The 14,606-nt window shown below is 33.5% G+C and overlaps 1 protein-coding gene across 1 annotated transcript; it reads right to left on the bottom strand.

The window, feature by feature from the left end:
- Window positions 1-1,489: 1,489 nt before the first annotated feature.
- On the bottom strand, window positions 1,490-3,993 carry LOC132274769 (xyloglucan endotransglucosylase protein 1-like). Its single transcript, XM_059776108.1, has 3 exons — window positions 3,534-3,993; window positions 2,410-2,603; window positions 1,490-2,124 (listed from the first exon to the last, which is right to left on the bottom strand). The coding sequence occupies exons 1-3, from the start codon at window positions 3,798-3,800 to the stop codon at window positions 1,725-1,727; spliced, it is 861 nt and encodes a 286-aa protein (XP_059632091.1). The 5' UTR covers window positions 3,801-3,993; the 3' UTR covers window positions 1,490-1,724.
- Window positions 3,994-14,606: the final 10,613 nt, after the last annotated feature.

Genomic DNA, 14,606 nt, shown 5'->3' with positions numbered 1-14,606 from the left:
TATTACGGTGGCTGAAGTTCTAGGGTTTCTCGCCAACACAATCTCAACAGAGCATTTGCTGCATTTGAAGGAGAACCTATATGTTTTGATATTGTCGTCAAGCACAACTTCATTGTGGGAATTCAACTTGGTGCCTCTGTTGATGTAGTTGCCGCAGGTCCTGCAATGAACGCTAGCTAATGGGCATCATCATCGTCATCGGTGAAGAATCTAATTCCATGAAACTAATTCAAATTTATTCTCTCTCATAACATCATTCTGCTGCGACAATGAAACTAAGTCTCAATCAAATATAAAGAATGATGTGAGCTCTGATACTTGTCTAACAATAAATCCTTATCTGTTGGGAAGGAATTAGGATTCAAAATCCTTGCGAGCTCTGATAATTGTCTAACGAGAAATCCTTTTGTTCCAAAACTTAACTAACAAGAAATCACCATATATATAAAATACCCAAACCTAATTATAATAGGAATTTAACACTGATCTACTAAATAAGGGATAATTAAAAGACTAAACTACCCATTTACAAATATTTCTGACACAACCGAATGTCTTTCTCCACTATTGCATTTTGTTCAAATACTTGATTAATAATGCTATGGTTGTCACAAAAAATTGGCATGCAGTGAGTGGGGCAATGTTTATTTTTTATTTTTTTATTTTTTATTTTTTTTAAAAAAAATTTGCATACTTGATCTATGGTATTCCTAACGGAACATCATGTTTAAGACAGATGGAAAAGTTCATCTTGTATCTTATCTGCACAAAAAGTTCATCTTATGTTTAACATAAGTTCAGGTGGAGTGTTATTTTTACTTACTACTAATTCTAAGTTTATAGTAGGATTTTCTTAGGCTGATTGTAGAGACTACCATAAGGAACCAAGAAAATGTGGTGATTTTTTGAGAATATAGGGTTGACAAAGAGGCTACCTCAAATGCAGTTTTTGCTAATAAACAAAAACACCAAAGTGGAATATCTCTTATACACAAATTATTACATGGTCACGGATAAAAAATTACCAATCAACACACAAGCAAGTGTGTAAGTTTTATGTCAGCTTTATTTCACTTTTTTGTTTACATGTCAATTGATGATTGACCGGGACCATTACCATGTAATAACTGGATGGGTACTTATGCATATTTGATGAAATGTTCAAGGTGAAAATTTGGATAGCAGTATTAAATCTTTTGACCACATTTACTCTTAAAATACTTGAGATGAGATTTTTTTTTTTTTAAACGCACACACGAACACTCAACCTCCTTGAAGAGATGAGTAATGCCCATTGGTTGAATGTGTTATGTGTAATAAATAAATAAATAAATAAGTGTCATGGTTTTAAGATTAAATAAACATTTGACAATATCCATGTCCAAGAAGCCTTAGGCCCAACAATTAGGCAAGTAGATATGAAGACAATGGATTTATTTGTAGATTGTAGATATGAAAGACAAAGGAGAGAATTAAAACAGAGTCTAGATTGTGAATGTAACAAGACATTTGATTATTTTGACAAGGAAATTAACACCACCAAGCTCACAAGTTGAGTAAACAGATTTGGTACATTACTCAAAAAAACTAACAAGATGAAAATAATTTAATTTATTTTATTTGACATCAACTACCAGGCCAACCGAAGCTTGAATGCAAAGAGAAAAATAAAGAATCTTCACCCATTCACTATATTATACAAACACCACTTGAAATTGTGTCTTCTAGAGAAACCTTGGTCGCTTACACTCTGGAGGAACACCTTGAGGGAAGCGTTTTAAATCACTGCAGTAATTGTAGATCATGAAATTCTTCTGAACCCATCTCAATCTTCTCCGGCCGTAGTCATCGAGTTCTTGCGTCTGCCACCCTCCATTTGAGAGTGCTGAACTAGAAGAGGTGCCATGAGTGCAAGATCCAGCACAGGTTTGGGCGTTGAAGTTCCGGTAGTACGCTGTGAAAGGTGCTTTCGACCAGTCAGTTTTCACTAACCCGCCTCTCGTGGCCCAATCATCAGCATTCCACAAGCTAGAGTAAATCCTCATAGGTTGGTTCTTGGGGAAGGGAACACCAATTGATTCAGCATTCTTGAATAGTCTTATGGGAGTGTTGTCAACCAAGAAACTGAACACAGAAAGCAAGTTGCAATATATTAGTTATTGTTTAAGACATGACTAGAGGGGAGTCCCCAGGTACACTCTCCGAGTGAGATTAATCTCCTCTGGTGAGACTAATCCCTTCTGATACGTAAAAAGCCTCAATGTCACGTACCAAAGGGAATCGAACTCGAGCATTTAATGTAAATATATATTGATACTAGCATTCCCCCATTCAAATTTTGGTTTATTTAGGTTATAGTAAGAATAGAAAGTGATGTGCGTGTGTGTGTGTATATATATATTGTCTTACATGATGTGTTGGGGTTTCCAGATGACGGAGTAGGTGTGGAAGTTTCTTGTGGGGTCAAACCAGAGATAGAATTGTTGCTCCCTGCCCCCTTTCCCTTGAGTGAACACATTGGTGTGGAGGATATAAGGATCTCCACTAAGGTTGCCCAAGAACTCAAAGTCAATCTCATCATGAGTAGGTCCTTGAGAGGACAACTGCAACACAAACAATACCAATTGTTTTATAAGAAAAAATAATTCTATTATTTTTAATGTCAATGATATATTGAAAGAAGTTTCAACCAAGAATCAATTCAAGTCAATTTCAAAATAAACTCTATTTAAATGTTAACGGTCCATGTTAAGGGACTTTTAAATATGATTTCATGGTAAACTTTTATGCTAAGATAAAAAGTAAGTCTACTTTATGGTGAACGAGTCATAAATAGAAAGTAACAGAACTAGTATGTGAAAGTTGGCACAAACCCTGTACTTATTCGTGTACGTTAGTCTAATATATACGCAAATGGTCATTGCTTAGTACTCCAACGATAAAAAAAAATTTAAATGTACCGACACGCGTGATATGTTAGGCGCAAATCAATGATACGTATATATTATGTAATTTTTTTTTTTTTTGGTTGGCACCGCATACATATTACTCCGTATGTAACTTAGTAACTCTTTGTCACATCAAAAATAGGTCATGTATTAGATTTACTTAGGGACAAATTTTTCTGAGTAGAAATTAATTATATCTCGTTACATAAATAAAAAAGTATATTTATATATTTTAGTAAGTCATAATACGTGTCATTATTTAGTTGATAAGTAATTCCGTGTATTCATTATTCTCGACGAGTTAAAGTTTTATTCCTTATTCCCTTATAAAAATGCAAAAGCTTCCGCACTTCATGCATGAATATAGTAGTATAAATTTTTTTTTTCATAATGTCACTTTCACTTTTTTTTTTCACCCATAAAAAGATGTCTAGAGTAGGCCACGAGGAATAATGCTAGTGCATAATAAAGACTTAATATTTCCCAATAAAGTTGATATTCAAACACATATTCTTAGTTGATCAAATACAATAATTTGAATTAATAAGTAAAGGCTAAAGATGAGAGAGTTGGAAATAAACATACGTAGTAGGCAGTAACAGTGCCAGCAGAGTTTCCAGCAACAAGCTTGAGCTGCATATCAATCCTCCCAAACAGATACTCTCTCTTGGACTTGAATCCAGAGCCAGAGGTCTGGTCTAGAGAGAGAGACAGAAGCTGCCCTCCATTGAAAATTTTGGCGCGATGGTCACCCCATGTCAAGTCAAAATCTTGATAGAAGTTACCAGCACCAGAGACAACCATCAAAGAGCTCACTGCCAGAGCAACAAACAAAACCATTGAAAATGCCATTTTAGAGAGAGAGAGAGAGAAAGAGAGATTGCTTGAGGTGAGTGGGTTATGGGTTTTAGAGAGGTATATGAGTATATATATATATATAGAGGGACAGAGGTGGGGGAGATGGGTGGTATTAAAGAAAGAGGAAAATGCTTGTGAAGGAGAGAGAGAGAGAGAGAGTGTGTGTGTGTGTGTGTGTGTGAGAGAGAGAGAGAGAGAGAGTTGTGAGTGAGAGGCAAGGTAAAGGCTGGTGACAGCTGATCAATAGATGAAAGCTGTAAAGTTTTGTTTGGGCACTGGATGGTTTGGAATTTTTGGTTTTTTGTTTGCAATGATGATTGTGTGTCCTAAAGGATTGAAGGGTATGGCCTTCCTTGGGGGAGGGTATGATTGATTGGGCCATATCAGTGAATGACAGCCAGCTCATTTACGGACAAAATATATTTAAGTGGGTTTGGTTCATGGGATCAACGGATATGGATGGTGTTGCTTTCAAGATGTGCCATCTGGCAACATTCATAGTCCAGGTCATCACCACTCCTTCACTTGCTCACTTTTTTTAGCTTCATAATTTAGTACTATATATGTTCTTCATTTTTTATTATTATTATTTTTTTAATATTTGAAGGTAAGTTAGATACTTATTATTTTCTCTTTTGCACTCAAATATTTGAATTTTCACACGAAAGTAAGGTTATATACATTTAACATTCTTAGTATTCTAGAATGACAGAAATTTTGGGTATTGATGTAACTCTTATACATTCTTCAAAGAGTAAAACTTTCAAGAAAGCTAGAATAAAAAAAAAGTATATCCAGACAATCTTTAATGAGTCATGATATGTTTTAATTAATCATTGAATTGATATAATTTTTTTAATCTTTTAATAAATTTCTAAATCTAATAATTAACAAGGATTAACCATACCAATGAGAGAGTCTCTTGATAGTATTACCTTATCGATGTTTTAAAAATATTCTGGAAACTAGTTTTTTATAGACTTTATTGAGTGAGTGTTGTTTATCATTTTTGGTTTCTTTTTTCAAAGCTTAATTTTTAAAATTGATATAAAATATGCCTTTGAAATGAATTGTCAGAGTTCACATTCTCATAAAAAGTGTATGAGTTTCTTATCAATAAAAAAAAATAAAAAATTCATAAGATTACCAATGACCAACTAGTCCTGTGATTTTTTTTTTTTTTTTGACAATAGTCCAAAGTATAACCTCTCTTCCTTCTGTATGAATAATATGTATGTGAATAATATGTATGTGAGTACACTTACTTAAACCAAAATAAATAAATAAATCACACAATTGATATTAACTCTCTTTTCTTTTTTTCTTTTGGAAAAGTACTAATATTTTCTAGTTTGAATATCTTTGAAATTCAAGATACTTCTTCTATCTGATTTTTATTTATTTTATTTTGATTTGTCTTATGCTCCATAATTTATGGTTAAATTTTTGTACTAATAAGAAGTGACTAAGGCAATGGAAGTAGGAAAAGGAGGGGCCCACAAAGGCATATTAAGTGGGTGAGAATGGGCCGAGCTACCAACCCAAAGTTGGGAGCGCGGTGCCATAACTTTTTATTTAAGTGGGCCTACTACTCGATTCATGAATGTGTGTTTTAAAGATTCCCTTTATCAATTGGGCTCACTTAGGACGCGTGACATCAATCATTACATACTATAACACCTCCAATAATGCCATCGTCCTACACACACAAATACACACATATGTGTGTTTTTATGTCTACTACCATAAAAAATCTGTATTAGCACTTCAAAACAAAACTGCCATACACTGCACGTAATAGTAAAAGACTATAAGGTCAGGGCCTAGTATGAGTAGTTTGTTTGGAAGGCAATAAAACATCTATTTCGGTGCCATCCTGTATCCCTCTTTATGTCCTTTTATTTTATTTTTATCTTCAGAGAGTATTCAGGGCTTTGCCCCTACTTAGTGCCAGAACACCGTGCGAAGCAAATTACGAGAAAAACTTTTTTTTGCCCCCGTTGCACTGTTTCTCATCGCACGGATACGTATATTACACTAATAATTCGAATGCGCCCGTTACACAATGCAACGGGCATAAAAACGGATAAAAAAAAGTTCACGGTATGTGTGTGTTTCTATGCAATGTCATAATGCTCTGAACAGTATAATAAAAGGTGAGGGTCACAGGGTGTACTACAAGTTTGTGTTTGTAGCGGCAAGAAAAACATCTCTTTCGGTGCCATTCTTTGCCCTGTGTCATTTCATATTTTGTTTGTTTCTATTCAATTCCCTGGTTTGTTTCTATTCAATTCCCTGGTGTAGAGGGTTTTCATCTACTATTATTGGACTTAAGAATTTTTTTCCCCCAATTCCTGACCAAATAACGTACTCACTTCAGAAAAAAGTCACAATCCGGATCCGGATAAGCTACAAGGTGGTGTAGAGAAACTACGTCTATCACTGCACAATATATCTTCCAATCCGTGATAGAAATTTTGAATATCGGAGTATATCCAGCTGGCACTCTTCTATTATAAGAATGTTTCGCAAGTTTGAAATGTAAAAGAGATACCACACACTATAGTCAAAAAAAGATTATATATTGAGACTCCAAAACTGACAATCTTTTTACTACTTACAATCGAATTTTTCTAGAGTACAAAACTACGAATGATTGGGCAATTCAAGCTAAAACCAATTTTAAAACATTAACTCAAATAAAAAAGCTAAATAAATTATTCACATTCAATTTGTTATTCAATTTGTGTAGTGCATAGATAAATTTAGTTTGTGATCAGAACTAATTGCTGAACCAATGCATGTAACATGAAAAAACACAACACACGAAATGAAAAAACACGAAAAATGAAAACATGAAAAACCAAATAAACAAATGAGACCATATGAAACATCCAAAAAGCGGGAAAAAATAACAAGTAACAAGAAATAAAATTCATGTACCAAACCTTAAATTCGAAGAGATTGAATTGAATACAAGTAACATGCAAAACATGATTGGATGCCCTAAATGCCAGGTAACAAATACCTCTGTCCCATCTTCAACAAAACCTGTCCTGAGCTATTCATGAAGGTCACATGAAATCATGTCTTGCCATTATGCTCTATTCAGGTACACAAACACAAGTTATGCAGGTACATTTCAGGTTTTTAAATTTTCGCTTCGGTGCGAAATGAAGACAAAAACCGAACAGAAAAACAAAAACAAAATGTTGCAAATCCGATTTTTGGCTACCCAAGGTTCATGGTCATAATACAACTAAGCTCTTCGATGACTATTTCTTCCAAACAATAAACACATACAAAATGCAGTTCAAAATCACACAGTTGTGTTCCTACAAATTTTCTCCTCCACTTCCTGAGCAAAATTATAAATTGATAAGGTTCTGTTTGTTGGAAGCAAAACATTTCTTATCCAAGTATATAATTACATATTAAACTACAATGACTATGTACTGTAATTGTAAAAATATATTTAGTTTTCATGCTAAAACAAAAGAACAAGAAAAAATATCAAGCCTTCCTTTTAGGAATCTTTCCTATATAATGGCAGTAGAAATGACATCAATTGATAAACAGTTCAGAAAACAACTCTTCAATGTCATATCTTTGACAATAATCAGAAAAACAGGTTAACAAACAAACAAACAAAAAATGGGTATGAGTGCAAAAAAAATCTCTTTTGGTGCCATTCTGAAGCTTCCTTTATGTCCTTTCATGTTTGTTTCTTTTTCTTCAATTCCCTGCTATATAAGGTGTTTATCTACCATTATTGAAGGTTTGAAAAAAAATTTCCCCCATTCTTTCTTCGACTCCTGACAAATAACATACTACACTTTACCCCTACGAAAACTTGCACCGTCAACCTTTCATCTTGGAAGTTAGAAAACCACACACTCTTAAGGAAGATTTTTTATAACACCACCGATCTACTTTTGTATTGCTGACTTTGAGTTTTAACTCCCAAACCCTAAGTCAAAGTTTCGAGACGGATAGAAAGAAGAAAAAAATACTATATCTAAGTCCAAGTCTACCACACAAAAAATAACTAAATCTTTCTAATTCTTAAACAAATATGATTTTTCTTCTTGAATTGAAACTAATTCTTAAACGTTAACTCAAATAGAAACTAAGAAACACAAAACGAAAGAGATTATTCACACTCAATTTGTGTAGTGCATTGATAAATTAGTTTGTGATAAGAAATCATTCCTTGGCAAAACAAGGTTAGACAAAAATATAAATATATTAAAAGACTTTCGGGAAGTTTATGTTTCACTATCTAATGCTTCAATGTAGGATTTGTCGGAGAACAGTATATACAAACACAAAATGGACTCATCAGATACTCAAACTTGTCACAAGTTTGTATCAAGTCCAGTATTCATTACAATCAACACATATTTCTGCAATGCATAAATACACATATACATTACAATATGAAAAGAATTGAGAAGACTTATTACACGTATTCTCGTTCTACAATAATTATTGCTTTACAAGAATCCAACAAAAAAAGAAAAGGCTTCCACCGAAAATACAAGAATTCAACACAAAAAGAAAAGGCTTCTACCAAAAATACAAGATTACAAAAAAGGTAAAAATATTTCGAATATTGTAACACGTTAACACATTAAAATCTTAATTTGAGCTAATTTTTCTTACACATTCTACTTGTTTTTTTTACTGTAGTCATATTATTAACACTTGAGTTTACTTTGGTGAATGTACTTGGTAGATTGGGAACAGAGTCATTCATTGCTATTTGTGTTCCTTTGGTATGTGCAAGTCATGGTACAAAGCTACTCTAAATCCTCTTTGCTGGCATCACATTGAATTTCCGGAATTCTCAGGCTCTTTCTCAGCAAGATTTTTGCCTCGAAATTGTTGGCGGATGTTTCATTGTCTTCGTTACCTTTTCTTTATAATACCCTTAGGGGCAGGTCCAAGCAATCGCGGGCCCTTTTAGGGCATCCATTTTAGCCTTTTAGGGGATACATAGTGCCCCTAAATGTATTATATATCTTATATATAGAAAATGAGAAACAAATGAGCAAGGGTACTCACCTAAGAAGAAGAAAAGAAAAAAGAAAAAAAAAATTATGAAATAAATATATAGAAGTGGGCGTTTAAAATTGTAATATCAAATGGTAGTCGACAATTTTTCTTAGGTCCAAATATGGTCACACCTTTGGTTTTTACCTGATCTTACCGATTAAATTTTTCATTTTAGGCTTTGTTTCCTTGTATAAATCATTGTTCTGAGGAAAATCTTTAAAATTTGCTTTAGAGTTTTTCTTTTCCGGGTATCTGCTTTCTTGATTTCGGATTTTACAAGAAGAATGTGGAAATTTGCATTGCAACGACAATAGCGGAAGCTAGAAAACTTGTTTCCATTAGTAACCCTAATTTCACTATTCATCAAAGTAATATAACGAATTAAAATTAAAAAACGGAAAAGAACAAAAACCATCCATTAATATATGGAATATCTACTGTGCTGGGAAAACACACCACAATGTGTGTTGGGAAAAACGCACCTACAACAGTATTTACCTACAATGGCAAAATCCTAGGGCCGTCGCCCACATCGGTCTGTCTTGCCGGGGTTCGGATCGCTGAGGATGATCGAGAACAATAGGAAGCTTTGCTTTCTTTCCTGTGCCAGATTGTTCATCCTGTTTCTTTTTTTCCTGAATAAACCTCCCTGACGAAGTCGAAGCTAATCGATTGAAATGGGGAGGACAACGACCTACCTTTTCGGTCTTTCCTTCCGGTGCACGCATTTACCCCTGTGACAAACGCCATGATACTTTTCCCATTGCGCTGGCCTTTAGCCAAAATAGCGGTTCAACAGTGCCAATTCGGCAGCCCATAGGCCGACTTTAAGTAAGTGCATCTGGGAGAAATATCATGGCGTTCCACAAGGGCAAGAAGCACAAAGGGCACAGGTGCAAGAATTTCATAGTTGTTGTCGGCGAGAAAGAGGGTTTGGTGTAGGGGTGCACACGGTTCGATTCGGTTCCGTTCCATACCTATACGGTTCGGTTCCGGTTCGGTACTGTTTGCTTCACAGGCTTGGTGGGTGTAGATCGGAGATGGTGTGTGGGTGTAGGATGTAGATCGGAGAAGCCGTGTGACCGTGTCGCATTTTTTTGTCGCTGATTGACGAGAAGATGAGAGGATGAGATGGTGTGTGGGTCATTGGGTGTAGATCGGATCATCGGAGAAGCCGAGTGACTCGAGTGAGGAATGAAGATGAGGAAGCTTTGAGCCTTTGAGATGGGGGCGGCGATGACGAAGCCTTTGAGATGGGGGCGGCGATGACGAAGCCTTTGAGCCTTTGAGATGGGGGGCGGCGATGAGAATGAGTGAAATTGTGATTCCGATGAAATTGGAAATGAGGTTTAGGTTTGTTTTGTGGTCTAGTGTGGACCACGTGGCTGCCTTTGCCTCACCTGTATAACTGTATTAGTCACTTTAGTCTTCACTCTTCAGTTACTTTAGAAGTTTATTAGTTATATGACAAAAGTAATTGATAATATATTTTTATAAAGATATATATATACGGTTCTGTTCTTACCGATTCTCACGGACTGGAATCGAAACCGTATGTCCACGATTCCTAAATTTGGAATCGGGATCGGAACCGGAACCGAAACCGTGAGAACGGGAAAAAACGGTTCCGATTCTCACGGTTCCAATTCCAATTCCACGGTTTCAATTCTTTTGTGCATCCCTAGTTTGGTGAGAAAGATCGAAGACGGGTTAATAGGGGTTTGAGAATTAGGGTTAGGTTTTACTCATTAAATATGTGGCGAGGAGGAGTTCTTGGGTTGGTCAGTTTGAAATTCTGCGGGCTGGGCTGGGTCGGGCAAGCCCAAGTTGCACCTCCATATCTTTATCTTTGTTTTGATGGGTTGCATTCTTAATCTTGATGAACCAGAAAAAAAAATATAAAAGAATAAAAAAAAAGTCTTTTTTAAAATATTATTTAAATTAATTTTATCAATTAATTGATAATTATTATTTAAAAGTTTTTTTTTTTTTTTTAATATCAACCTTCATTGATGCTTCGTTGCTTCCCTATAATTTTTTTTCTATCAATGGGTAGTGGCCTAACAGTATCAGCTTCTTATTTCTCAAAGAAATGATAGGGACAAGTGTAAGTACCAAATAGAAGAAAAAAAATATATTATTTTTTCTTAAATTTGGATTGAGAATGTCGACTGACTTCAGCCTCGTGCTCACTTGATTAAAAGTAAAATATGAAAATCATTTACTTTTTCTTTTATTGATTGAAAAATAAAGGAAAAGGCCAAAACAAAAAAACGAGATATATTAAAATTAAGATCTAAGTTAGTCTAACCAGTTTTCCTGCTATTCTAATTACCATTACACAAATTATAAAAGAAAAAATATAAGTTACATACATGCATAACCTATAAGAGATTGAATCAGATCGTTACTGATAGTAGTTAAAGATTGTGTTTAAAATTATAGAAATGTATTCAATCAACCATCTTCCACTAAACATATTAAGTTAAACTCTCGTATTAAGAATATTTTCCAATTTTAAATCCAATGACCAAAACTCAAAATATAGCTCAAAATATGCCAGTAATCAAAACAAAAGCTCATTAAACAATGTCCTATCACACCAGGTTATGAGGATGTATCAATTCACAGATCACAAAGGAATCCAAATTCATTTCCAGAATCTAAATCTTATACTAAATGCATTAAACTTTTCACAACACACCAACCATCCATCATTTGACTTGTCATTGGAATTATTATTATTTATTTTTTTCCGTAAATGTCATTGGAATTATTTAATTTGTTTAAAATAGAAGAAAAGCAAAATTAAAAGAGATATGTACTTTTATATTCATGTAACCAAACATAAATATTAAATAATGAAAAATTAACAGATACCATCCTTATATTCCTCCCAAATTCATGGACCTTAAGTCGTAGCTGATCACACAATTCAAACACACTTGTAGATCATTCTATTTACATTCATTTATATCTATTTTTTATTTTATTTTATTTTATTTTTCTAAGTTTGTTGAATTTTCTCCTACGCGTTATTCTTAGTATAGTAGTCCTAAATTTCTGTCGGTTGCTGGCCATTTTCAGCACATATATATCTATATATATATATATATATATAATTATATCAATTGAAAACTCTCCTTTGAGTCGGTGGAAATTCCAAATTCTCTGTATAGTAAATAAGAATCAATACTTTTCTTTTTATATAGGTAGAAAATTGCTAGGATGACTTGTGAAGTTGACAAAAATGATTTAAATAAATAAAGGTTAAAAATTCATGCCTAATAAGCTATGCCAAATACATTCTAAATGAGCAAAAAAAAAAAAAAAATCATTCTAAATGATAAGTTCTAAATGTCTTATCAGTTTGGTCATGGCGATAATAATAATCTACCATTTTTTTCCCAAATCAAATTTGATTTGACCCTACATAGTCAAATCATTCATGTGCTCCAACTTATTAAAGTCGTTAATTAGTGATTAGATAGATTAGAATACCTAAATCAAATCTCTTCAGGTTAAACCTTTAAATCATTCATTCTCTTGTCACATTATTACAAGTTGCATTTCTCCTTCATTATTTTTAATTTAATAATTAATTTGGGTTTCTCACTGTTTGTGGTTTTATTTATTTATTTATGTTCTCAATTTGATCTCGTGATTCAATAGTATCTAAAACATATAGTATTTAACTATTTTCTTCATAATTTTGTTTATAAATAAATAGGTTTACAAATTTATGAAATTACAAAAAAGAGTTAGCAAGTTCTTGATTACAAGTTGTTTGAACTCAAACTAATTTACATAGTAAACAAGTTTATAACTGATATTTAAATCCGGTATTTTTATTTAAAGAACACATAAGTTGATTTTTTAAAATCTTTATTGAGTGGGTGTCATGTATCATTTTTGGCAAAAAAAAAAATCTCTTACAGTGCCATTCTGTAGCCCTTTCCATGTCCTTTCATCTTCTTTTCATCTTTTTCTTTAATTCCCTTCTGCATATGGTGTTATCTACAGTGTTTATCAGGAGTATTCAGGGCTTTGCCCCGGCCAAGTGCCAGAACACCGTGCAAAGTACGAGAAAAACTTTTTTGTATCCGTTGCACTGATACGTGTATTACACGAATGATTTAAATGCACTCATTACACGGTGCAACGAGCACCTTCTTTGATCAAAAAAAGTTCACGGTATGTCATCATGGTCAGAACATTATAAGTAAAGGTCGGTCACAGGGTGTACCATAAGTTGTTTGTGTTTGTAGTGCAAGAAAAACATCTCTTTGGGTGCCATTCTATAGCCCTTTTTGTCATTTCATATTTTGTTTGTTTCTATTCAATTCCTTGGTTCAGAAAGGGTTTTCATTTACTATTATTGGATTAAGATTTTTTTTTTTCCCCCCAATTCCTGACAAATAACATACTTACTTTAGAAGAAAGTCACAATCCAGATAAGCTACAAGGTGGTGTAGATAAACGACAACTATTACTTGTACACAACTTGAACATCGGAGTATACCCGGCTGGCATCATGCCGGTGCCAGCCTCGGTCATCTCTTCTATTGCAACAATGATTTTGCATCATCTTGAAAGTTTGAAAGTTAAAAGTGATACCACACACTCTTAGTCAACAAAAGATTATATATTGAGACTTCAAAACTGACTAAATCTTTCTACTACTACAATCGAATTTTTCTAGAGTACGAAACTATGAATGATTTCGCGATTCGAACTAAAACCAATTTTAAAACATTAATTCAAATAAAAAAGCTAAATAGATTGTTCACACTCAATTTGTGTAGTGCATAGATAAATTAGTTTGTGATCATAAATAATTGTTGAACCAATGGATATAACGTGAAAAAACACAAAACACAAAATGAAAAACCATGAAACATGAAAAAACAAATAAACAAATGAGACCATATGAAACATCCAAAAAGAGGGGAAAAAATAACAAGTAACAAGAAATAAAATTCATGTAGCAAACCTCAAATTCGAAGAGATTGAATTGAATACAAGTAACATGCAAAACATGATTGGATAACCTAAATGTCAGGTAACAAATACCTTTGTTCCATCTTCAACAAAACCTGTCCTGAGCTATTCATGAAGCTCACATGAAATCATGTCTTGCCATTATGCTCTATTCAGGTACACAAACAGGTACATTTCACGTTTTCAAATTTTCGCTTCGATGCGAAATGAAGACAAAAACAGAACAGGAAAACAAAAACAAAATGTTGCAAATCCGATTTTTGGCTACCCAAGGTTCGTGGTCATAATACAACTAAGCTCTTCGGTGAATATTTCTTCCAAACAATAAACACATACAAAAAAATCACACAATTGTGTTCCAACAAATTTTCTCCTCCACTTCCTGAGCAAAATTATAAATTGATAAAGTTCTGTTTGTTGGAAGCAAAATATTTCTTATCCAAGGTAAGGATATAATTACATATTAAACTACAATGACTATGTAATGTAATTCTAAAAATACATATATTTTTCTTGCTAAAACAAAACAAGAAGAAAAAACATCAAGCCTTCCTTTTAGGAATATTTCCTCTATAATGGTAGTAGAAATGACATAAATTGATAAACAGTTCAGATAAACAGTTCAGAAAACAACTCTTCAACGTTATATCTTTGACAATAATCATCAAGTAGGTTACACAAACAAAAAAAAAAAAAAATTTGGGTATGAGTGCAAAAAATATCTCTTTCGGTTCCATTCTG

The sequence above is a fragment of the Cornus florida genome, unplaced genomic scaffold (genome assembly GCF_030987335.1).
Source record: "Cornus florida cultivar Cherokee Brave unplaced genomic scaffold, ASM3098733v1 CherokeeBrave_3.0.0_Hap2_Chr09, whole genome shotgun sequence".
NCBI lineage: Eukaryota > Viridiplantae > Streptophyta > Magnoliopsida > Cornales > Cornaceae > Cornus > Cornus florida.
Note: the sequence above shows the minus strand (reverse complement) of the source record. Positions and strands in the feature narration are given on the sequence as shown.